We start from the raw sequence: 24,416 nt of genomic DNA, 5'->3' as shown, positions 1-24,416 counted from the left end.
ACTCACTCACTCCCTCACCCTCTCCCTCACTCCCTCACTCACTCCCTCACTCACTCACTCTCACTCACTCTCACTCACTCCCTCACCCTCTCCCTCATTCCCTCACGCACTCACTCACTCACTCTCACTCACTCCCTCACACTCTCACACACTCACTCCCTCACTCTCTCCCTTACTCACTCACTCTCACTCCCTTAATCACTCACTAACTCACTCACGCACTCAATCCCTCAATCACTCACTCCCTCCGTTACTCACTCACACCCTCACTCACACACACTCATTCACTCCCGCATTCACTCCCTCACTCTCTCCCTTACTCACTCACTCTCACTCCTTCAATCACTCACTGACACACTCACACACTCACTCCCTCAATCACTCACTCCCTCCCTTACTCACTCACCCTCACTCACACACACTCATTCACTCACTCACTCCCTCCCTCACTTACTCCCTACCTCACTCACTCACTCACTCACTCTCACTCACTCACTCCCTCATCTTCTCCCTCATTCCCTCACGCACTCACTCACTCACTCTCACTCACTCCCTCACTCTCTCCCTTACTCACTCACTCTCACTCCCTTAATCACTCACTAACTCACTCACGCACTCAATCCCTCAATCACTCACTCCCTCCGTTACTCACTCACACCCTCACTCACACACACTCATTCACTCCCGCATTCACTCCCTCACTCTCTCCCTTACTCACTCACTCTCACTCCTTCAATCACTCACTGACACATTCACACACTCACTCCCTCAATCACTCACTCCCTCCCTTACTCACTCACCCTCACTCACACAAACTCATTCACTCACTCACTCCCTCCCTCACTTACTCCCTACCTCACTCACTCACTCACTCACTCTCACTCACTCTCACTCACTCCCTCATCTTCTCCCTCATTCCCTCACGCATTCACTCACTCACTCTCACTCACTCCCTCACACTCTCACACACTCACTCCCTCACTCTCTCCCTTACTCACTCACTCTCACTCCCTTAATCACTCACTAACTCACTCACGCACTCAATCCCTCAATCACTCACTCCCTCCGTTACTCACTCACACCCTCACTCACACACACTCATTCACTCCCGCATTCACTCCCTCACTCTCTCCCTTACTGACTCACTCTCACTCCTTCAATCACTCACTGACACACTCACGCACTCACTCCCTCAATCACTCACTCCCTCCCTTACTCACTCACCCTCACTCACACACACTCATTCACTCACTCACTCCCTCCCACGCTTACTCCTTACCTCACTCACTCTCTCTTTTATTCACTCACTCAGTCCCTCACTCACTCCTCCTTCCCTCCCTGACTCACTCACTCACAGAGGGTGAGGGCGGGCGAGGGTGGGTGAGGGTGAGTGAGGGTGGCTGAGGGTGAGGGTGGGTGAGGGTGAGTGAGGGTGTGAGGGTGGGTGAGGGTGAGGGTGAGTGAGGGTGAATGAGGGTGGGTGAGGGTGAGTGAGGGTGAGGGTGAATGAGGGTGGGTGAGGGTGAGTGAGGGTGAGTGAGGGTGGGTGAGGGTGAGGGTGAGTGAGGGTGAATGAGGGTGGGTGAGGGTGAGTGAGGGTGAGTGAGGGTGAGGGTGAGGGTGAGGGTGAGTGAGGGTGAGGGTGAGGGTGAGTGAGGGTGAGTGAGGGTGGGTGAGGGTAAGTGAGGGTGAATGAGGGTGAGGGTGAGGTTGAGGGTGGGTGAGGGTGAGGGTGAGTGAGGGTGGGTGTGGGTGAGGGTGTGTGAGGGTGGGTGAGGGTGAGTGTGAGTGAGGGTGAATTAGGGTGAGTGAGGGTGAGGGTGAGGGTGGGTGAGGGTGAGTGAGGGTGAATGAGGGTGGGTGAGGGTGAGTGAGGGTGAGTGTGAGGGTGAGGGTGAGTGAGGGTGAGTGTGGGTGGGTGAGGGTGAGGGTGAGTGAGGGTGGGTGAGGGTGAGTGAGGGTGAGTGAGGGTGGGTGAGGGTGAGTGTGAGTGAGGGTGAATTAGGGTGAGTGAGGGTGAGGGTGAGGGTGAGGGTGAGGGTGGGTGAGGGTGAATGAGGATGGGTGAGGGTGAGTGTGAGTGAGGGTGAATTAGGGTGAGTGAGGGTGAGGGTGAGGGTGAGGGTGGGTGAGGGTGAGTGAGGGTGAATGAGGGTGGGTGAGGGTGAGGGTGAGGGTGAGTGAGGGTGAGGGTGAGTGAGGGTGGGTGAGGGTGAGGGTGAGGGTGTGAGGGTGAGGGTGAGGGTGAGTGAGGGTGAGGCTGAGGGTGAGGGTGGGTGAGGGTGAATGAGGGTGGGTGAGGGTGAGGGTGAGTGAGGGTGGGTGAGGGTGAGTGTGAGTGAGGGTGAATTAGGGTGAGTGAGGGTGAGGGTGAGGGTGGGTGAGGGTGAGTGAGGGTGAATGAGGGTGGGTGAGGGTGAGGGTGAGGGTGTGAGGGTGAGGGTGAGGGTGAGTGAGGGTGGGTGAGGGTGAGGGTGTGAGGGTGAGTGAGGGTGTGAGGGAGGGTGAGGGTGAGGGTGAGGGTGAGGGTGTGAGGGTGAGGGTGAGGGTGAGTGAGGGTGAGGGTGAGTGAGGGTGGGTGAGGGTGAGGGTGAGGGTGTGAGGGTGAGGGTGAGGATGTGAGGGTGAGGGTGAGTGAGGGTGAGGCTGAGGGTGAGGGTGGGTGAGGGTGAATGAGGGTGGGTGAGGGTGAGGGTGAGGGTGGGTGAGGGTGAGTGTGAGTGAGGGTGAATTAGGGTGTGAGGGTGAGGGTGAGGGTGTGAGGGTGAGGGTGAGGGTGAGTGAGGGTGAGGGTGAGTGAGGGTGGGTGAGGGTGTGAGGGTGAGTGAGGGTGTGAGGGAGGGTGAGGGTGAGGGTGAGTGAGGCTGAGGGTGAGGGTGAGTGAGGGTGAATCTCTCTGTGACTGTGTAATCACCTCCCGACCCCCTCCCCTACCCCCCGCCACCCGTCCCCGTAGTATTGAGTCTCTGGCCGTGTCTGTCACTTGGTCACATCGTTAGAGCACGTGCCCTCAGGTCCCTGGGCCCCAAGCTGTGGGTTTCTCTGCCCGAACCTCTCGCCCTCCTCCCAGGACCAGGGCTCCATGTTTCACATTCAGGGGCTGCCCGGGTAAACCGGGAAATGGTTTCGCCGAGTGCCTTGTGCCTTTTAAATACTCCTCCTGAACAGGCAGTATGTTTGGATAGTTTCGGGCAGAGAATGATCAATTCTTCATCAACCAAGGAGTGGAATGTAACTGGGGCTGGCTGGGAAAGTGGCGTCATCAGATCAAGCATCATTTAATAGAATGAGATTGAAGGGCTAAATGGCCTAATTCTGCTCCAAATGCACTTTCTCTTCCTTTAAGATGCTGACTTAAGCAAGTTTTGGGTCTTAATACTTAATGACTCAGTGTCTCATTTGCTTCATTTGTTCCTGTGAAACTTTCTGTATTTTATTTTAACCTCTTTGTACGGCTCTCTTTGAACGATCTGTTTCTGACTTGTCAGGAGCGTGACTCCCGCAGGGTGGGGAGCTGGTGTGTGTTGTGACCAAAGGGCCTGAACAGCTTTTGGCTTGGGGTCCGTGCACTGACTGGGAGTGGATTACAGTGAAGGACTGAGCCAACTACAGGACGCAGACAGTGGTTGAAGCCAGCAGTGGTCAGCTTGTGCTGTAGGACCATCCCACACCGTGTTAACACCCTCCCCTGAGCCCACAGGAGGACCACGAGATTAGCTGTAATGTTCTGGGTCGTTCAGTCTATAAATACTCCGATCTAGGTTAATGTCTTAAAATAACAGATAGAGGGATTTCATTTCAACATTTGCACTTTTGAATTCCAGGGTTTAATTTCAAGATAGATGGAATGGATTGACAGAGACAGTGAGAGAGAGTGGGGGAGAGAAAGAGTGAGATAGATAGACAGAGAGAGAGAGACAGAGAGTGAGAGAGAGAGTCGACTAGGGAGGAAAGACAGGGCGACAGAAGCAAAAGACGGGCTGGTAGTTACTGACAAGCACAGAGATAGACGGAGAGAGAGAGAGAGTGAAAACAAAAGCACCTGGAGAATGAGGGACAAACTGAAACTCTCAAAAGCTCAGACGTACAGGCAGCAACTGAAAAAGGGACTGAAACCGACAGAGAGAGAGAGAGAGAGAGGGAGAGAGAGAAGGAGACGGGGAAAGGGGGATGGAGGGGGAGAAAGGGGAGACAGGGGAGGGGGAGACTGGGGGAGAGAGAGAGGAGACAGGGCAGGGGGAGACGGGGGGGAGAGAGAGAGAGACAGAGATGGGGGGAGAGAGGGGGAGGAAGGGGTGGGGAAGATGGGGAGAGAGGTAGATGGGAGGGAGATTGAGGAGGAGACGGTGGGAGGGGATAATACAGGGGAGGGAGTGAGATGGCGACAGCAGGAAATGGTGGTGGGGGGGAGAGATGGGGGAGAGAGGGCGGCAGGAGCATGGAGGGAGAAGGAGGGAGAGGGGTTGATGCGATGGGTAGAAAGCAGGGGAGAGATGGAGACAGACTGAGCAGTTGAGTAGGGGATGGGGTGAGGGAGAATCTGGCTGGGAATGTCACAAACACTTCAGACAAACATGAAAGTTCAACTGAGACAGTTACAGCTGGAGGGGAGTGCATTAGTAAAGCCCAGGGGTCAGTGTGATCTGGAGACACACCGTACCATCTCCCGAAGCAGGCAGGATGGAGATGAAGAGAAAAGAGTTTACCTTGATGTCCAGATGAAGGATGCTGTTCTGATGGAGGTAGCTGACTCCCTCCAGGATCTGACGGATATATAATCGCAGCTGGAAGAGAGAGCACAGTTAGCGACTGACCATACGGAGAGACATGATCCCTATCCTGCCCTCACTGCTCTTCCTGGAGAAACCATCGGCAACGACACCGACACCAGGTTCCAGTGGGTTCCAATCTTGTGGTGGGCCCTTTGCACTCTTTCTGAGAAAGCTGGTGTGGGGAAATGTCAGGTCCCTACCCAGTCTGGGACTGCACGTGACTCCAGGCTTCTTCACCATCATTGACCCTCACCTACCCTGAGGCCAAACAAGGTACTGCTCAGGCCACAGGGCATTTAAGGCCTCAGCAATGAATTTTGCATCAATGCCTTCCCCCCCCCCACCACAAAACCCCCCTCCAATCCCGAGAATGAATGAGAAATGAAAAACTGAACAGCTGCCTCAGGGATAAACTTGGAATTGTCTGCAGGGTGTTCTCTGACCACCATCTCCCAGCGGCACTTAATGCAGAGGGTCCTGAGCTCGAGGCCCACTGCTTACACCAGAGTGTAAAATCTACGCTGCTATTCCTGAGGCCATTCGCGGGGAATGGTGCACCATGGGAGATACTGCCTCTGGGATGAGAGATAAATCTGAAACTTCAACATGTCGATGAAAAATGTCTCACAGAGACTATTTTGATGAAGAATAGGAGGGTTAGCCATTGTTTAAACTTCAAAGAGAGAAAAAAAGAACAGATTAATAGTCACTATTTCTTGGGTATCTGTTGGGCCTTAGAATTCCTAGCCCCTGGCCTGCTCTTGTAGCTAGTGTGTTCATGTGGTGAGTCCAGTTGAGTTTCTGGTCAATGGTAACCCCCAGGATGTTGATAGTGGGGGATTCAGTGATGGTAACACCATTGAATGTTAGGGGATGATGGTTAGATTGTCTCTTCTTGGTGATAGTCTCAGCCTGGCGTTTGTATATCATGAATGTCACTTGCCACTTGTCAGCCCAAGCCTGGATATTGTCCAGATCTTGTTGCATTTGAACACGGGCTCCATGCAGAGATGTCCTGGAGCTGAGATGACTGACCTCCCACAACCACAACCATCTTCCTATGTGTCAGGTATGAGCCCAACCACCGGAGAGTTTGCCCCCTGATACCCACTGATTCCACTTTTGCCAGGGCTCCTTGTTGCCACACTCGGTCGAATGCAGCCTTGGTATCAAGGGCTGTCACTCTCCCCTCACCTCTGGATTCCAGCTCTTTTGTCCATATTTGAAGGCAGTAATGAGGTCAGGAGCTGAGTGGCCCTGGCGGAACCCAAACTGGGCGTCACTGAGCAGGTTATTGCTGAGCAGGTGCTGCTTAACAGCACTGTTACTGACACCTTCCATCACTTTACTGATGGTCGAGAGGAGACTGATGGGGCGGTGATTGGCCGGGTTGGATTTGTCCTGCTTTTTGTGTACAGGGCATACCTGGGGAATTTTCCACATTGTCGGGTAGATCCCAGTGTTATAACTGTACTGGAACAGCTTGGCTAGGGGAGCAGCAAGTTCTGGAGCACAAGCCTTCAGTACTATTGCCAGAATGTAGTCAGGGCCCACAGCCTTTGCAGTATCCAGTGTCTCCAACTGTTTTTTGATATCACGTGGAGTGAATCGAATTGACTGAAGACCGGTATCTGTGATGACGGGGACTGCTGCAGAAGGCCGAAATGGATTATCCACTCGGAACTTCTGGCTGAAGATTGCTGTGAATGCCCCAGCCTTATCTTTTGCAGTGATGTGCTGGGCTCTTCCATCATTGAGGATAGGGGTATCTGTGGAGCCTCCTCCCCCAGTGAGTTGTTTAATTGTCTTCCACCATTCACAACTGGATGTGGCAGGACTGCAGAGCTTAGATCTGATCCGTTTGTTGTGGGATTGCCAAGCTCTGTTTATCACTCGCTGCTTTCACTGTTTGGTAAGTAGTCCTGTTTAGCTTCACCAGGTTGGTACCTCACCTTCAGGTATGCCTGGTGCTGCTCGTGACATGCCCTCCTGCACTCTCCATTGAACCAGGGTTGATCCCCTGGCTGGATGGTAATGGTTGAGTGGGGGATATGCCGGACCAAGAGGTTACAGACTGTGCTGGGGTACAATTCTGCTGCTGTTGAAGGCCCACAGCGCCTCATGGATGCCCAGTCTTGAGTTGCTCAATCTGTGTGAAATCTGTCCCATTGAGCACGGGGATAGTGTCACACAACACGATGGAGGGTGTTCTCAATGTGAAGGTGGGACTTGTCTCCACAAGGACTGTGCGATGGTCACTGTTACCGATACTGTCATGGACAGATGCATCTGCAGCTGGCAGAGTGATAAGGATGAGGTCAGTTCCCTCACCACCTGCCGCAGACCCAGTCTAACAGCTATGTCCTGTAGGACCCGACCAGCCCGATCAGTATTACTTCTGCCGAGCCATTCTTGGTGGCGAACACTGAAATCCCCCACCCAGAGTACATTTTGTGCCCTTACCATCCTCAGTGCTTCCTCTAAGTGTTGATCAACATGGAGGAGAGACTGATCCATCAGCTGAGGGAGGACAGTGTGTGGTAATCAGCAGGAGGTTTCCTTGCCCATGTTTAACCTGAAGCCATGAGGCTTCATGGGGTACGGAGTCAATGTTGAGGACTCCCAGAGTAACTCCCTCCCGACTGTGTCGCCCCCCCCCCCCCCCCCCCCCCCCTGCTGGGTCTGTCCTGCCGGTGGGATTGTGATGTGATGGAGTTATCTCGGGGTTAAGGTACGATCCATGACTATGTCAAGCTGTTGTTTGATTTGTCTGCCTGCTTTCCCTAATTTGGGATAATCCCCCAGCCGTTGGTAAGTGAGACTCCGCGGCGGGGGCGGGGGAACAGCTCAATTGTTTGCAGGGCCTGGGTGAGTTTCGTTACTTTACTGTCAACTGAAACTAACTGGTTTGCTTGGACAGTGCAGTGGGCAGGAAAGGGTCTGGAGTCACATATGGGCCAGATCTTTTCTAAGGGACACTTATAATGGGTGTGTGGTCTTTATTGGTAAGTCTAGTGTTAAATTCCAAGCAACATGCTGGGATTTGTACCCCTATTCCGGAACATTTGCCTCGCTCACAGGATTACAAATTCAGGGATGTTACCACCATGCTTCAGTGATGAATCCCAACATTATAACTGGGTCAATGCAATGAAGCACATCACGGGATGTTACGTGCTTTCAGACAACCCGTGCTCATGAAAAGCAACATGTCAATGCAAGTCTGACTTATCACTAAGCCCTTCATAAAAGCGAGGATCATTCCCATTGGACAGAAGGTAAAAGACTTGGGACCGAGCACGGAGCACGGATGGGTTCCGATCCCCCTGTTACTGCACCCAGCAGCGTGGAGACCGAGCACGGAGCAGGGATGGGTTCCGATCCCCCTGTTACTGTACCCAGCAGCGTGGGGACCGAGCACGGAGCAGGGATGGGTTCTGATCCCCCTGTTACTGTACCCAGCAGCGTGGAGACCGAGCACGGAGCAGGGATGGGTTCCAATCCCCCTGTTACTGTACCCAGCAGCGTGGGGACCGAGCACGGAGCAGGGATGGGTTCCGATCCCCCCGTTACTGTACCCAGCAGCATGGGGACCGAGCACGGAGCAGGGATGGGTTCCAATCCCCCTGTTACTGCACCCAGCAGTGTGGGGACCGAGCACGGAGCAGGGATGGGTTCTGATCCCCGTTACTGTACCCAGCAGCGTGGGGACCGAGCACGGAGCAGGGATGGGTTCCGATCCCCCTGTTACTGCACCCAGCAGCGTGGGGACCAAGCACGGAGCAGGGATGGTTTCCGATCTCCCTGTTACTGTACCCAGCAGCGTGGAGACCTAGCATGGAGCAGGGATGGGTTCCGATCCCCCTGTTACTGTACCCAGCAGCGTGGGGACCGAGCACGGAGCAGGGATGGTTTCCGATCTCCCTGTTACTGTACCCAGCAGCGTGGAGACCTAGCATGGAGCAGGGATGGGTTCCGATCCCCCCGTTACTGTACCCAGCAGCGTGGGGACCGAGCACGGTGCAGGGATGGGTTCCGATCCCCCCGTTACTGCACCCGGCAGCGTGGGGACCGAGCACGGAGCAGGGATGGGTTCCGATCCCCCTGTTACTGCACCCAGTAGCGTGGGGACCGAGCACGGAGCAGGGATGGATTCCGATCTCCCTGTTCCTGTACCCAGCAGCGTGGGGACCGAGCACGGAGCAGGGATGGGTTCCGATCTCCCTGTTACTGTACCCAGCAGCGTGGGGACCGAGCACGGAGCAGGGATGGGTTCCGATCCCCCTGTTACTGTACCCAGCAGCGTGGGGACCGAGCATGGAGCAGGGATGGGTTCCGATCCCCCTGTTACTGTACCCAGCAGCGTGGGGACTGAGCACAGAGCCTCAGACTCACCTCGGTTTCCAGGACACACTGTTTCTTCACCAGATGATCAAACAGCTCCTCCTGAGTACAGCTACAGTCACCATTAAGGCAAACCCAGGGCAGAGAGAGACAGAGGGACCTGCATTCCCACAGCATGGACACAGTCAGCAACTGCAGAGCAAAGCAGCGGCTTAGTCCAGCAGGCACACACACTCGGGCTGCATTACTTCGACATCGTACAATCCCAACACTGAGACTGCCATCTGTCCACCTGCTCGAATGGTCATAACACCATGAGGTTCTTGGGAGAGGGGGGCATTATCATAGGACCCCTACGTGTGGAAACAGGCCCTTCAGCCCGACAAGTCCACACCGACCCTCAGGGAATCCCACCCAGATCCACTCCCCATAACACACTCAGCCCTGAACACTGCAGGTTATTTCTAATGGCCGGCACATGCCTGGACTGTGGGAGGAAACCCACGCAGAGACGGGGAGAATGTGCAGACTCCACATGGACAGTCGCCCGAGGCTGGGATCGAACGAGGTCCCTGGCCCTGTGAGGCAGCAGTGTTAACCCACTGAGCCACCCCTGGGTCAAATACTGCCATTGGGACACAGCAACTCAGCTCGTACTACAGGCCTCACGCCACTAACAACATCAACCAAAGCTCCCTCTACACTGTCCCCCATCAAACACTCCCAGGGACAGGGACAGCACGAGGTCAGGTACAGAGTAAAGCTCCCTCTACACTGTCCCCCATCAAACACTCCCAGGGACAGGGACAGCACGGGGTTAGGTACAGAGTAAAGCTCCCTCTACACTGTCCCCCATCAAACACTCCCAGGGACAGGGACAGCACGGGGTTAGATACAGAGTAAAGCTCCATCTACACTGTCCCCCATCAAACACTCCCAGGGGCAGGGACAGCACGGGGTCAGGTACAGAGTAAAGCTCCCTCTACACTGTCCCCCATCAAACACTCCCAGGGACAGGGACAGCACGGGGTCAGGTACAGAGTAAAGCTCCTTCTACACTATCTCCAGCGAACACTCCCAGGGACAGGGACAGCACTGGGTTAGATACAGAGTAAAGCTCCCTCTACACTGTCCCCATCAAACACTCCCAGGACAGGGACAGCACGGGATTAGATACAGAGTAAAGCTTCCTCTACACTGTTCCCCCATCAAATACTCCCAGGACAGGGTCAGCACGGGTTTAGGTACAGAGTAAAGCTCCCTCTACACTCTCCTCCCTCAAACACTCCCAGGGATAGGGACAGCACGGGGTTAGGTACAGAGTAAAGCTCCCTGTTTCTGTGACCAAATGGACAGTTGTTAATATTGATTCAGTCACTTGTTTGATATCTATCAGACATTTTACTCCCTGCTGACCTCAAAGCTAGCTCCCAATTTTCCTTCACATGTCAACATAGCCACAGGAGTTGGCCATTCAGCCCATCCAGCCTGTTCCACCATTCAATGAGATCATGGCTGGCCTGTGAGACCTAGATCTGTATGCCTGCCTTGGGCGCATACCCCCAGTACCTTGCTTATTAAAAATCATTACCTATCCCAGATTTAAATTCAGCAACAGAATTAGCATCGACCGCAGATGACAAAGAGAGTTCCAGACCTCTATCAATTTCATTGTCAAAGTCCTTTTCTCCCGCAGCACTCTGGTACAGCCCCTGCCTCTATTATTCTGCCCCGTCCACACTTCACTTCAGCTCCGATGAAGAGTCACACAGACTGGAAACATTAGCATGCTCTCTCCCTATGGATGCTGCCTGTCCTGCAGGGATTGGCAGCATTCGCTGATATCATTCCAAACCTCCACCAGTGTAAGTGCGTAGAAGAGCTTCCTAACATGTTCCCTGAATGGCCTGGTCTTCATTAAACAATGCCAGTGGGAATTGTTTATCTTTATCTACAACAGAAACAGAAGTTGCTGGAAAAGCTCAGCAGGTCTGGCAGCATCTGTGGAGGAGAAAACAGAGTTAACGTTTCGGGTCCAGTGACCCTTCCCTGGATTTTATCTTCATCTACCCTGACCTTCCCTGATGACCTCGATTCGATCACCACTTAACCTTCTAAATTCTCAAGATAAAAGGCATAATTTGTCTCATAAGTTACCCCCGAAGCCCAGATATCATCCTTGTAAACCTGTACTGATCTCCCCCCAGGACTATAATGTCCATCCTAAGGTATGGTACCTAGATCTGCTCACAGGGCTCTAAGTGGGCTCCAGTTAGCGTTTTGGATAACTGCAGCACAACATCAGTATCCCAATGCTCCTGTGCTTTAGATGTGAAAGCCAGTATTCCATTATCCTTCGGGGCTATTTTCTGCAGATGTTTATGGCATTAGAAAGGGCTAAGCAGCTGAATCCCCAAATCTGATTGGACATCCACAGCATTTTACCTGACACCTTCTAAAACATTATCCTGATTTATCCATTTCATTCCAAAATGGATCACCTCACTCCTCCTAATATTCAAATCCACCTGCCACAGTTTTTCCCATTCACCCCTATCAAAATCCTGTTGTAATTTTATGTTGTCATCAACACTGTCTGTAATGCTGCCTAATTTTGTGTCATCAGCAAATTTGACTTCTTATGCCACTATCCAAGTCATTAATGAATATTGTGAATAATTGAGGCTCCAATACAGATAGATCCCTGCTGGACACCATTCATCATGTCCTGCCAGTTTGAAAATCTGAGACAACAAGGTGTGGAATTGGATGAACACAGCAGGCCAAGCAGCATCTTAGGAGCAGGAAGGCTGACGTTTTGGGCCTAGACTGATGAAGGGTCTAGGCCCGAAACGTCACTTTTACGCTCATAAGATGCTGCTTGGCCTGCTATGTTCATCCAGCTATCTCAGATTCCCCAGCATCAGCAGTTCCTACTATCTCTGATACAGTTTGAAAATTTACCTATTATTCCAACACTCTGTTTCCTGCCACTCAACCAGTTTCTTATCCATGCCAGTAATTTGCCCTGAATTCCACAGGCTTCCACCTTAACTAACAATCTCTCGTGTGGGACTTTTATCACAAGCCTTTTGGAAGTCCATACAAACAACATTAATCACCTTTGTCACCTCCTCAAAACACTCTGAGATTTGTCAGGCATGGCCTACCCTTCACAAATCCACGCTGACTCTTCCTGATTAATTCAACGTTTCCGAGGTGATCAGTTACCTCGTTCTTGGCTGTAGAACCCGGTTAGCACTGCAGCCTTACAGTGCCAGGGACCCGGGTTCGATTCCAGCCTCGGGTAACTGTCTGTGTGGAGTTTGCACATTCTCCCCGTGTCTGTGTGGGTTTCCTCCGGGTGCTCCAGTTTCCTCCCACAGTCCAAAGATGTGCAGGCTTGGTGGATTGGCCATGCTAAATTGCCCGTAGTGTTCAGGGGTGTGTGGGTTATAGGGGGCTGGGTCTGGGGGGGTGGGTGTGGAAATGCTCTGAGGGTTGGTGTGGACTTGTAGGGCTGAAGGGCCTGTTTCCACACTGTAGGGATTCTATAATAATCCCACCCCCTCAGAACTTGTGGGTGTTATGACAATTCCAGTTGGTGGACAGATGGTGATCTCGGTGTCCTCTTGCTCCCTGCCCCCTCACAGTCACCAGGCCCCTGTCCCATGGTAACCAGAGCATCATGTTGAGAGCGCCTCCTGCTGAGTACTGCAGGAGGCACTGTCTTCTGCATGCAATCTGACCAAGGTCCTACCTAATAAATGGAAAATAAGGATAGTTAATGTTTCAAGCCCACTAGACTGGAAATGTTAACTCTGTTTCTCTCTCCACTGATACAATGGGACCTGATGAGTCTCTCCAGCACTCCATAACATGTGCAGGTTAGGGTGGATTGGCCATGCTGAATTGCCTGTAGTGTCTGGGGATAGGTCTGGGTGGGATGGTCTGAGGGTCGGTGTGGACTTGTTGGGCCGAAGGGCCTGTTTCCACATGCAGGGAATCTATGATACTGTGTTTTTGTTTCGGAGTTCCAGTACCTGCAGCTTTTTGTTTTATTTTATCCTCCTGAACATCCTTGGAGCAACAAGAAAATAAAACCCCCTGGCAGTATTTCGCAGGAGAGCAGGGTGATCCTGTTCCCTGTCATGGGTCAGCATCATGAACACAGAACTAGTCATCCTGTCGACTGTGGGTTCCTACTGCGTGCAAATTACTGTATTTCACCATAACCTCAATCATTCTTTTTACTCAGGTTTGGAATTTTCCACAGGACTGAGGCCGCTCAGTTTTTGACCATGTCCAAGATGGAAACTGACCTATTTCTGATCCCCCGTGAGGTGCATGGAAATGGGGATGGGATGGATAAAAGGTAGAGATGGGTAGTTGATCAGCCACAATCACACGGAACAGTGGATCATAGAATCCCTACAGCGTGAAAACAGGCCCTTCGGCCCAAGAAGTCAGCACTGACCCTTGGAGCATCCCACCCAGACCCATCCCCCTATAACCCACACACCCCTGAACACTACGGGCAATTTAGCATGGCCAATCCACCTAGCCTGCACACCTTTGGACTGTGGGAGAGAACGGGAGCACCCGGAGGAAACCCACGCAGACACGGGGAGAATGCGCAAACTCCACACAGACAGTCGCCCGAGGGTGGAATCGAATCCGGGTCCCTGGCGCTTTGAGGCAGCAGTGTTAACCACTGAGCCACCGTGCTGTCCCCTAAGCAGGCTTGATGGGCTGAATGACCTCTCCTAATGTTCCTACCATTAATACCCGCAGCTCCAGATTACAACCTTGTGTGTGTAAATAGATTCTAGTTAGCCCCAGGCGGGCGGATTTAGATGGGCGAATGAAATTCAAACAACAGTCAGATCAGGCATGGCCTTACAGGAAGCTCAAGGGGCCAAATGGCCTGCTGCAGCTCCTGCTTAGTGTGGGAAAGTGGGATGCTGCCCCTGGAGTTCATGTACAGAGGAGGGGGAGGGTGGTCATTCTAATTGGCCGGACGGGCCCAGGGTTCAAGCCACATTCCGATTCATGAGCTGTCTCCCTGCCCTCACCGTGGTGGCACTCACAACACTGTGGGTCAGACCCTGCTCTGCGGGTCCAGAGGGTGGACCCAGTACCTGCTGGACCCTTGGCTAGGCCCCGAACCATTTCGTAAAGGGATTCTCAGAGCCAGTGAGCGGGCCCTGTGTGGGGGAGGTGTCCCCAGCTGTGTGCCTCCTCCACGCCAGGTTGCACTGCGTTGTGAAAGGATACAGCTCCAGTACAATAACGATGCTGCTCTTTTTCTCGAAAGCGTCGTGGAAGAAGACAATCCTCTCGTGATCGAGCTGGGACAGAATCTCGAGCTCCCTCACCGCATCGTCCCGGGGGGTGGCACGGAAGGAAATGAACTTGGCAGCGTAGTCTAATTTGCTGCTCCTCTCTGTGACCCGTTTGACGCACGAAAACGCACCCCTTAGGCAAAGGCAAACAGAGAAACAGCGGTTACAAACCAGCACACGGTCGCGTCAGCGCCTCAGGACCGGGAAACTGGGCAACTATCTGCCGAGAGGAAGGGGAGAGGTTCTCGGACTATCTCGGAGCGATTGAACTGACTGCTGCAGGAATGGGAGGGTCTCGAAGTGGATTGAAGAGAATCCAACAGAGCAGACAAAAGGGGGATGCGTGGGAAGTCGGGACTAGTGCACGCTCAGTGGCAATTATTGTTGATGGGCTGAAGGGCCTTTTCTGAACTGTATCACTTTATGGCTGGCGAGAGGGGCCAGAGGTATCAGGAACTGTCAGAGGGCTCTGAGTTTGTATTAGATGGAGTTTACAAGGATGAGGGAAGGGATCTGTTTAGAGGGATATGGGCCAAACAGAAGCGAATTGGACTAGGTTGGTGTGGGAAAGCTGCTCAGCATGGGCGAGTTTGACCAAACCGTCTGTTTCTGTGCTGCATGACTCTACGGCTTTACAATTCTGAGAGGACAGAGTGGACACGGAGAAGATGTTTCCAACCAGGAGGAGAGACCAGGACTCGAGGGCACAGCCTCAGGGTGAAGGGACGAGCCTTTAGAACTGAGATGAGGAGGAATTTCTTCAGAGCGGGGTGAATCTGTGGGACTCATTGCTGCAGAGGGCTGTGGAGGCGAAATCATTGAGTGTAGTTAAGACAGAGATATATGAGATAGAGAGATAGTAGGAACTGCAGATGCTGGAGAATCTGAGATAACACAGTGAAGAGTCCAGGCCCGAAACGTCAGCTTTCCTGCTCCTCTGATGCTGCTTGGCCTGCTGCGTTCATCCAGCTTCACGCTGTGTTATCTCTTTATCATAGATGAGATAGGTTCCTTAATAGTGAGGACACTAAATGTACCAGGAGAAGGCACGAGAATGGGGTTGAGAAATGAAACAGCCATGATTGAATGGGTGACAAACATGATGGGCCAAATGGCCTAGTTCTTCCCATATCTCTGATGGTCTTATGGGAATCAAGAGTGTCACTAATAAATCCGATTGAGAATTTGGGAGAGATTGCCTTCCCCAGGGAGTGAGGGTGATATGAGAGTGACTCCCTTAGGAAATTCTCAAGCAGAATATTTTCAGTAGATTTTGGGGAAGGGTGGATAAGCTTGACAGAGAACAGAATAGGGGGATATGATGGTGGGGTGAGATGAAGCAGGGGTGGGACAAGGCTGATGGGGAACCTGACAAAGGTGTCATAGGATCATGATGGGCAAGGACAGGATTGGTAGAAAGCAGCTGTTCCCCTTAGTCGAGGGGTCAGTAACAAAGGGATGCCATTTTAAAGTGAAAGACAGGAGGTTTAGAGGGGATTTGAGGTAAACTGAATCACCCAGAGGAAGTGTGAGGATCTGGAATGCACTGCCTGGAGGGTAGTTGAGGCGGTAAAGCTCAGAACCTTTACAATGTACTTGGATAAACTGTAAAAGTGTCATAACATTCATACGGACCTAATGGGAGAAAGTGGGACGAGTGTAGGTCATAGTATATCTATGGCAGTACAAACGTGATGGGCTGAAGGTCCTCTTCTGCATAATTCCATGATGTGAAGCATGAGCACCCACTACATGGAATCGCAGAATTATTATGGCACAGCAGGTGGGTCATTCAGCCCATTACCGAGCCCCAAACTCCTGCCTTTTCTCTGTATCCCTGTGCACAACTCCCTGACTGAGCAGCAGAACTGCTTGTGTACTGTGAATAAAGTCGGTGTGAGAGTGGGGTCCACTCCAGCAGATCAAACGCGAGGTTATTGATGCATAACCTTGGATTATTATAGAGATGTAAGAGACCTTGTCGAGGGGCATGGATAAGGTAGACAGCCAGCAGCTTCTCCCCATGGCAGGGGAGTCTAAAACTAGATGGGGTAGGTTTAAGGTGAGAGGGGGGAGATACAAGAGGGTGCATGGGGCAATCCTGATCACACATAGTGGGGTGAGTGTCTGGAACGTGCTGCCAAGGAGCAGTGGTAGAGGTGAGTACAATTTTGTCATTTGAGTAACAGGTATCTGGATAGGATACATACGGATGGATTTGAGTAACAGGTATCTGGATAGGATACATATGGATGGATTTGAGTAACAGGTATCTGGATAGGATACATATGGATGGATTTGGGCCAAAGACAGACAAATGGGGTTAGCTTAATTGTGAAAACTGGACAGAATGGACAGGTTGGGCTGAAGGGCCTGTTTCCATGCTGTAGGCCTCTTTGACTCTACAATAATCCGTACATACGTACTGCCTGTGTCATCGTGGAGTTTAGCAGGGCCTTTGACAAGGTTCCACACGGCAGACTAGTTAGTAAGGTTAGATGGCATGGGATCCAGGGAGAGCTGGCCAATTGGATATTAAATTGACTGCGTAAGAGACAGACGGTGGTGATAAAGCATTGTTTTCATACTGCAGGCCTGTGATCAGCAGTGTTCCACAGGCATCGGTGCTGGGCTCACTAATGTTTGTCACTATTATAAATGATTTGAGGAAGAGTGCAGGAGGAATGGTTAGTAAGTTTGCAGATGACACCAAGACAGGTGATATGGTGGACAGTGAGGAAGGTTATCTCAGAGTATAATGGAACCTCAGAAAGATGGGCCAAAGAATGGCAGATGGAGCTTAATTTAGGTAAATGCGAGCTGTTGTACTTTGTTAAGGCATACCAGGGCAGGGTTTGCACAGTTAACAGTATGGCACTAGAGGTGGGGGTGTAGTCAAATAGGGAGACAGTGCGGCGGGCGGATGCAGGTACACATTTTCTTGAAAGTGGGAAATGATGGAAAAGATGGAATTTGGGACGCTTGCTTTCGTTAGCCGGAACGCTGAGTTAGAGAGTTATGCTTTGGCTGTATTAGGCCTTGGTGAGGTCACACTTGGAGTACTGCGTACAATTCTGGGTCACCCTGCTGTAGGAAGGATACCGGAAAGATAAACAAGGATATTCCTGAGGTTCGAGTTATAGATAGGCTGGATAGGCTGGAACTTTTGTCCCAGGAGCATCAGATGCTTACAGAGGCGGGGGGACCTTACAGAAGTTTATAAAATCATGAAGATAATGGATAGGTTGAAAAGCCAATGTCTTTTCCCCAGGGTAGGGGAACTCAAAGGTAGGGGGCATATTTTTAAAGTGAGAGGGGAAAGACTTTAAAGGGACCTGAGGGGCAACTTCACACAGAGAGTGATGTGTGTATGGAATGAGCTGCCAGAGGAAGGGGTGGGGGCTGGTACGATTACAACATTTAAAAGGCATCTGGATGGGTATATGAATAGGAAGGGATTAGAGGGATATGGGCCAAATGCTGGCAAATGGGACTAGATTAATTAGGAATATCTGGTCAGTATGGATGAGTTGGGCTAAAGGGTCTGTTTCCATGCTGGGTATCTCTCTGACTCAACACCCTCAGCTCGTGACAATAATAAATAAATCCTCACGGATCACTCAGCCTTCGATTGAGAATATTTCAGAAACATCATTCGTTTTCGCTGATTGGTCCTGGAATGGGAGAACTGAATTCAAACGTAATCTCCCGACCCACATCCCCCTCACCCCTGCCCCCAGCCCCACCACCAGTGTAGTGTCCCAGCCACCCAGTGCCATTCACCTCCCAATCTCCTGGTGCACGTCGTAATAATCAGATAACAGCCTCATTTTTCGTAAGATCGTATCCTCATCATCCATGGGTTCATCATTCCCAGTTTTCCCTGGAAAAGAGTAAAGCACAGGGAAAACGCCAGTTCACTGATAGGCCCAGTCAGTGGGTGAAAGAGTTGGCAAATGGAGTGTAATGTGGGAAAATGTGACATTGGTCAGTTTGGAAGGGAGAACAAAAGAACAGGATATTATTTAAACCGAGAAAACCTAAAGAAAGCTGCAGTGCAAAGGGATATGGGAGGACTTATCAATAAAACACAGAAAACTAGCACACAGGGGTAGCAGGGAATCAGGAAGGGGAATGGAATGTTGGCCCTTTTTTCAAGAGGATTGGAATATAGGAGTAGGGAAGTTTTACTGTAACTGTACAAGGTGCTGGGGAGACCACACTGGATGTGTTTTGAGCTACTTTGCTCCCCCTATTTAGGGAAAAATATCATTTCGCTGGAGGCAGTTCAGAGAAGGTTCACTAGGACAATTGTATCAGAAATAATGGGAAGTGCAGATGCTGGAGAATCTGAGATAACAAGGTGTGGAGCTGGATGAACACAGCAGGCCAAGCAGCATCTTAGAAATGAAGGGTCTAGGCCCGAAACGTCAGCTTTTGTGCTCCTAAAATGCTGCTTGGCCGGCTGTGTTCATCCAGCTCCACACTTTGTTATCTAACTAGGAAGATCCCTGGTGTGGAGGGATCATTTTATGAGCAAAGGCTAAACAGGTTGGGACTCTACTCCCTGGAGGTTAGAAGGATGAGGAGTGATCTCATTGAAACATATCGATTCTTAAGGGGTTCGATGGGGTCAATGCTGAAAGGATGATTCCCCTCATGGGAGGGTCTAGGACCAGAGGGCACAGTCTCAGAGTAAAGGGGCAGCAATTTAAGACTGAGATGGGGAGGGATTTCTTCTCTCAGAGGGTAGTGAGCCTTTGGAACTCCTTACCACAGAGAGCTGTGGGGGTAGAGTCTTTGTGTGTATTTAAACCTGAGTTTGATAGAGTTTTGATCAGTCGAAATCAATGTCATGGTGAAAAGACAGAAAAGTGGCAGCTCAGTGGTTGGCACTGCTGTTTCAACAGCACCAGGGACCCAGGTTCAATTCCGGCCTCCGGTGACTAGAGTTTGCACATTGTCCCTGTGCCTGCCATTCCTTCACTGTCACTGGGTCAAAACCCTGGGATTCCCTCCCTAAGGATATTGCGGGTCAACCCACAGCAGGTGGACTGCAGTGGTTCAAGGTGGCAGTTCACGCCCACCTTCTCAAGGGGCAACTAGGGACGGGCAATAAATGCTGAGCCCAGCCAGAGACACCCATATCCCTCAAATGAATGAGGAAAAAAGTCACTATCCACATTCCCTGAGAGCCATTGGCTGCTCTGTCATTGGTGGGGTTGCGGATGGGTGGGGGGGGAGAGACATGAAGGTGGGGGTGAGGGAGTTAAACCTGCTACTACACCCTGAGGCACTGAGTGAGATTGAGGGACAAGGGTCTTTGCATTGATCTCAGGGAGGGTGTGAACTGAACCTGTGCTGTTGGCACTGCACATTGCAAGCCAGACGTCCAACCAACTGAGCTAGCGAAGGTGCCAGCCTGAAGGCTGTACTAACGGCTGGGGTGTGATTGGCCTATTTGGTGGAGTATGCTGGTGTCTCGCTTTCCTGTTCAGGTCCTAGAAGGGACTGCCCCTCCTGTGTCTGGGATACAAAAATACTTCATCATACTCCCCAGCCCTTGGCACTCTCTACCCCCAACCCCACCCTCTTCCCTGTCCCAGAGTCAAACCATTGCTGAGAAGCCATTAGAAGGAGCGGGAATGATAATTCCTCGGATGAGCTCAGTGCAGTCTCCTGAGAGCCACAGCTCCTCATCTGGTTTCCAAGGCACAGCCTTGACTCAGACCTGAGCTGATTAATTCAGAAAAGTCCCAGCCTGCCTGCCAGCCATTCATTACTCTGGCAACAGCAAGGCCTGGCTTCAACACGGTTAGCATTGATCTGATATTGTCAGGAAACATCAGAGCAGCTATTAACACAATGTCAGTGAGCTGGTGGCTCTTATTCCAGCTCTGAGCACTTCGCAAAGAGACTAAACGAGTTATAGTTGGAAACAGGAGACAGGAACCTTGCTGGAGCTCTTTAATGTATCAAGGTCTTCAAAAGGTTAGACACAGAGACCTTAATTCGATTTGTCTTTGAGGTCAACAGCTCGGGAAAGAGCCTTCCGGCCCATTCAGTCTGTACCAGTCAAAAACAACCATCAAACTCCCATTTTCCAGCACATGGCCCACTCCAGTCTCCCAACCTGCCCCAATCCCCTACAGTTTGCCTACTGACATAACAGATCCATAAAAGATGCCATGTCACTAGCCCTACACTCATCCCTGGAACATCTGGACATCAAAGACACCCATGTCAGACTCCTGCTCATTGACTACTGCTCTGTCTTCAACACCGTTATCTCCTCCAGACAGATCTCAAAACTCCAAGACCTAGGTCTCTGTCCTGTGTTCTGCACCTGGATCTTCAGCTTTCTGAGCCATAGGCCACAGTCAGTGAGGGTAGGAAACTGCCCCTCCTCCATAGTTATACTCAACACTGGAGACCCCAAGGACTCATCCTCAGCCCCCTACTATACTGCTTGTACACCTACAACTGTGTTGCCAAATTCGGGATGAATGCCATCTACAAATTCGCTGAAGACACCACAGTAGTGGGACGGATATCTAACAAAGAAGAGTCAAACTACAGAAGAGGGATAAAGAGCTTGGTGACGTGGTGCAATTAAAACAATCTGCCTCTCAATGTCGGCAAAACTAAAGAACTGATCATCAGCTTCAGAAAGAAAGGAGGAGAACCTGCCCCCATCTACATCAGCGGAACTGAGATTGAAAGGGTGGAGAGTATCAAGTTCCTCGGAGTGACCATAACCGAAGACCTGTCCTGGACTTCCCATGTTGATGTGACAGTCAAGAAGGCACAACAATGCCTCTTCTTTTTCAGGCGACTGAGGAAATTTGTCAAGTCCGTAAGGCCCCCGGTCAACTTCTCCAGACGCACCATTGAAAAATTAACTGCTCGGGTGCATAATGGCCTGGTACGGCAGCTGTTCTGTCCAGAACAGTAAGAAACTACAGAAGGCGATGTGCACAGGCCAGACTGTCACAGAAGCCAACCTTCCATCCATGGACTCCATTTACACTGCTCCCTGCCACAGAAAGGCTGCCAACATCGTCAAAGACCCATCGCACCCCAGTAATCATCTATACACCTTCTTCCGTAGTACATACAGAAGCCCGAACACACAGACATGAACAGGTTCAGGAACAGCTATTTTCCAGCCGTTATCAGACTATTGAATAGACTCTAGCTTCAAATAACACTGAATAAAAACCAAAAGACCTGCAGATGCTGTAAATCAGGAAAAAAAACAAAATTGCTGGAAAAACTCAGCAGGTCTGGCATCATAGAACATAGAACAGTACAGCACAGAACAGGCCCTTCAGCCCACAATGTTGTGCCGACCATTGATCCTCATGTATGCACCCTCAAATTTCTGTGACCATATACATGTCCAGCAGTCTCTTAAATGACCCCAATGACCTTGCTTCCACAACTGCTGCTGGCAACGCATTCCATGCTCTCACAGCTCTCTGCGTAAAGAACCTGCCTCTGACATCCCCTCTATACTTTCCACCAACCAGCTTAAAACTATGACCCCTCGTGCTAGCCATTTCTGCCCTGGGAAATAGTCTCTGGCTATCAACTCTATCTATGCCTCTCATTATCTTGTATACCTCAATTAGGTCCCCTCTCCTCCTCCTTTTCTCCAATGAAAAGAGACCGAGCTCAGTCAACCTCTCTTCATAAGATAAGCCCTCCAGTCCAGGCAGCATCCTGGTAAACCTCCTCTGAACCCTCTCCAAAGCATCCACATCTTTCCTATAATAGGGCGCCCAGAACTGGACGCAGTATTCCAAGTGCGGTCTAACCAAAGTTTTATAGAGCTGCAACAAGATCTCACGACTCTTAAACTCAATCCCCCTGTTAATGAAAGCCAAAACACCATATGCTTTCTTAACAACCCTGTCCACTTGGGTGGCCATTTTAAGGGATCTATGTATCTGCACACCAAGATCCCTCTGTTCCTCCACACTGCCAAGAATCCAATCCTTAATCCTGTACTCAGCTTTCAAATTCGACCTTCCAAAATGCATCACCTCGCATTTATCCAGGTTGAACTCCATCTGACACCTCTCAGCCCATCTCTGCATCCTGTCAATGTCCCGCTGCAGCCTACAACAGCCCTCTACACTGTCAACGACACCTCCGACCTTTGTGTCGTCTGCAAACTTGCTGTGAACAAGAAAACGGAGTTAGCTTTTCGGTTCCGGTGACTTCTAAGTCTTTTTGATCTGTACATCCTTTGCTTGCTGTGATCTGTCTGTACCGCTCATAAACAGAGCTTTTCACTATTTCAGTACACGTGACAAAAAGCCCAGTCAATCTATCATTGCCCTGGGAACCTTGGCACTGCAAGGGCACATCTAAATCCCTCTCCTGCTGGGCTATAAACTCTCAGACATCTGTAGCCTTTGCTACAACGAGGTAAGAAGAGAGCAGGGGATCTGCCCAGCTTTATCTATGGCACTGAAAGTAGGAAACAGGAGCCATAGAGATCGCTTGGCCCAGTCTAACATCTACTGGTTGGAATATCTTTCAGCTCAAGCCTACATCGGGAGGCAATGGCCCAGTGGTATTATTGTTGGGCTGTGATTCAGAGACCCAGGCCATGTTCTGGGGACCAGGGTTCGAATCCCGTCATGGCAGGTAGGGGAATTTGAGCTAAGGAGTTTAATAATGACCATGAATCCATTGCCAAATGGTTCACTAATGCCCTTTTAATGTGAGTCGGTGGGGTAATGTTTGCCCTAAGTGAGACTCCAGTCCCACAATGTGGTTGACTCCTAACTGCTCCCTGGAATAACCCAGTAAGCCCTCAGTTAAACGGCCACTAGGGATGGGAAAGAAATGCTGGGCTTACCGGTGACAGCCACATCCCTGAAATAAAACACGATGTTTTCTGGTGGCATTGCTCCCAGTGGGTGTCCTGTGCTGTCACTCGGAGAACAGGTTTCTCTGCTCGGTTGCTTACCTTTCAGAATGGTGAGCTCAGCTTTGCAGGAGACCTCTCCGGCCAAGTTTGTGGCTGTACATGTGTAGACCCCACTGTCGGACTCGGTGGTGTTGAGAATGACCAGTGAGCACTCACTGTCATCGTAAACAAATGACAAATGGTTGCTTTCCACCAGTATGTCGTCATCCTTCAAAACAAACAGCAAAGCCAAGTCATTCACTCATTGGCTGGGGGCACTGTGCAGATACAATACTCCTGCTCACTCATTGGCTGGAAGGTGTGTGGCTACAACACTCCTGCTCACTCATTGGCTGGAGGGACTGTGCGGATACAACACTCCTGCTCACTCATTGGCTGGAGGGATTGTGCGGCTACAACACTCCTGCTCACTCATTGGCCGGAGGGACTGTGCGGATGCAACCTTCCTGCTCACTCATTGGCCGGAGGGACTGTGCGGATGCAAACTTCCTGGTCACTCATTGGCTGGAGGGAGTTTGTGGATTAGACAGTCCTGTTCATTCATTGGTTGGGGTGGGGATGGGTCAGTGGGGAAGCAAAACACTGCTTGCCACTCGTTGGCTAAAGGGTCAGTGTGCCTCAGAGAATCCTGGCCAGCCATTGGTTGGAGGGTCAACGCAGGAAGGATTAGAAACATATCAGTCATTGGCAGTGACAGTGGACTGGTCAGTAAGGTTAGATCACATAGCATCTAGGGCAAGCTTGCCAAATAGATACAAAATTGGCGTGATGATTGGAAACAGAGGGTGGGGATGGGATAGATCACAGCCTGGTTGGTCAGTGTCTTTGGGGGCTGAGGTGAGGGGCAAGATCTGGTCATTCATTGGCCGGAGGGCAGTGTTAAGAGACCTAGACAGTCATTGGTTAGAGTCACAGTGTAACTGGTCAGCCTAGAATCCAGCTCCCCATCTTCTCAGCTCCCAGGAATCATGAACAACCTTCCCCACTGACCTTGTGACCGGCACCACCAAA

General features: G+C 51.1%; 1 protein-coding gene across 1 annotated transcript in view; it reads right to left on the bottom strand.

Annotated features, from left to right (window-relative positions):
- The window catches only part of spega (striated muscle enriched protein kinase a), a 274,095-nt gene that overhangs the window by 64,844 nt on the left and 184,835 nt on the right, over positions 1-24,416 (bottom strand). The window contains exons 20-24 of the mRNA XM_059647655.1: positions 23,445-23,613; positions 18,245-18,344; positions 14,394-14,594; positions 9,168-9,228; positions 4,707-4,784 (exon numbers count right to left, since the gene is read on the bottom strand). Coding sequence (XP_059503638.1) covers positions 4,707-4,784; positions 9,168-9,228; positions 14,394-14,594; positions 18,245-18,344; positions 23,445-23,613 — 609 coding nt within the window. The remainder of the gene's footprint in view (positions 1-4,706; positions 4,785-9,167; positions 9,229-14,393; positions 14,595-18,244; positions 18,345-23,444; positions 23,614-24,416) is intronic.

Source organism: Stegostoma tigrinum, chromosome 7, assembly GCF_030684315.1.
Source record: "Stegostoma tigrinum isolate sSteTig4 chromosome 7, sSteTig4.hap1, whole genome shotgun sequence".
Classification (NCBI taxonomy): domain Eukaryota; kingdom Metazoa; phylum Chordata; class Chondrichthyes; order Orectolobiformes; family Stegostomatidae; genus Stegostoma; species Stegostoma tigrinum.
Note: the sequence above shows the minus strand (reverse complement) of the source record. Positions and strands in the feature narration are given on the sequence as shown.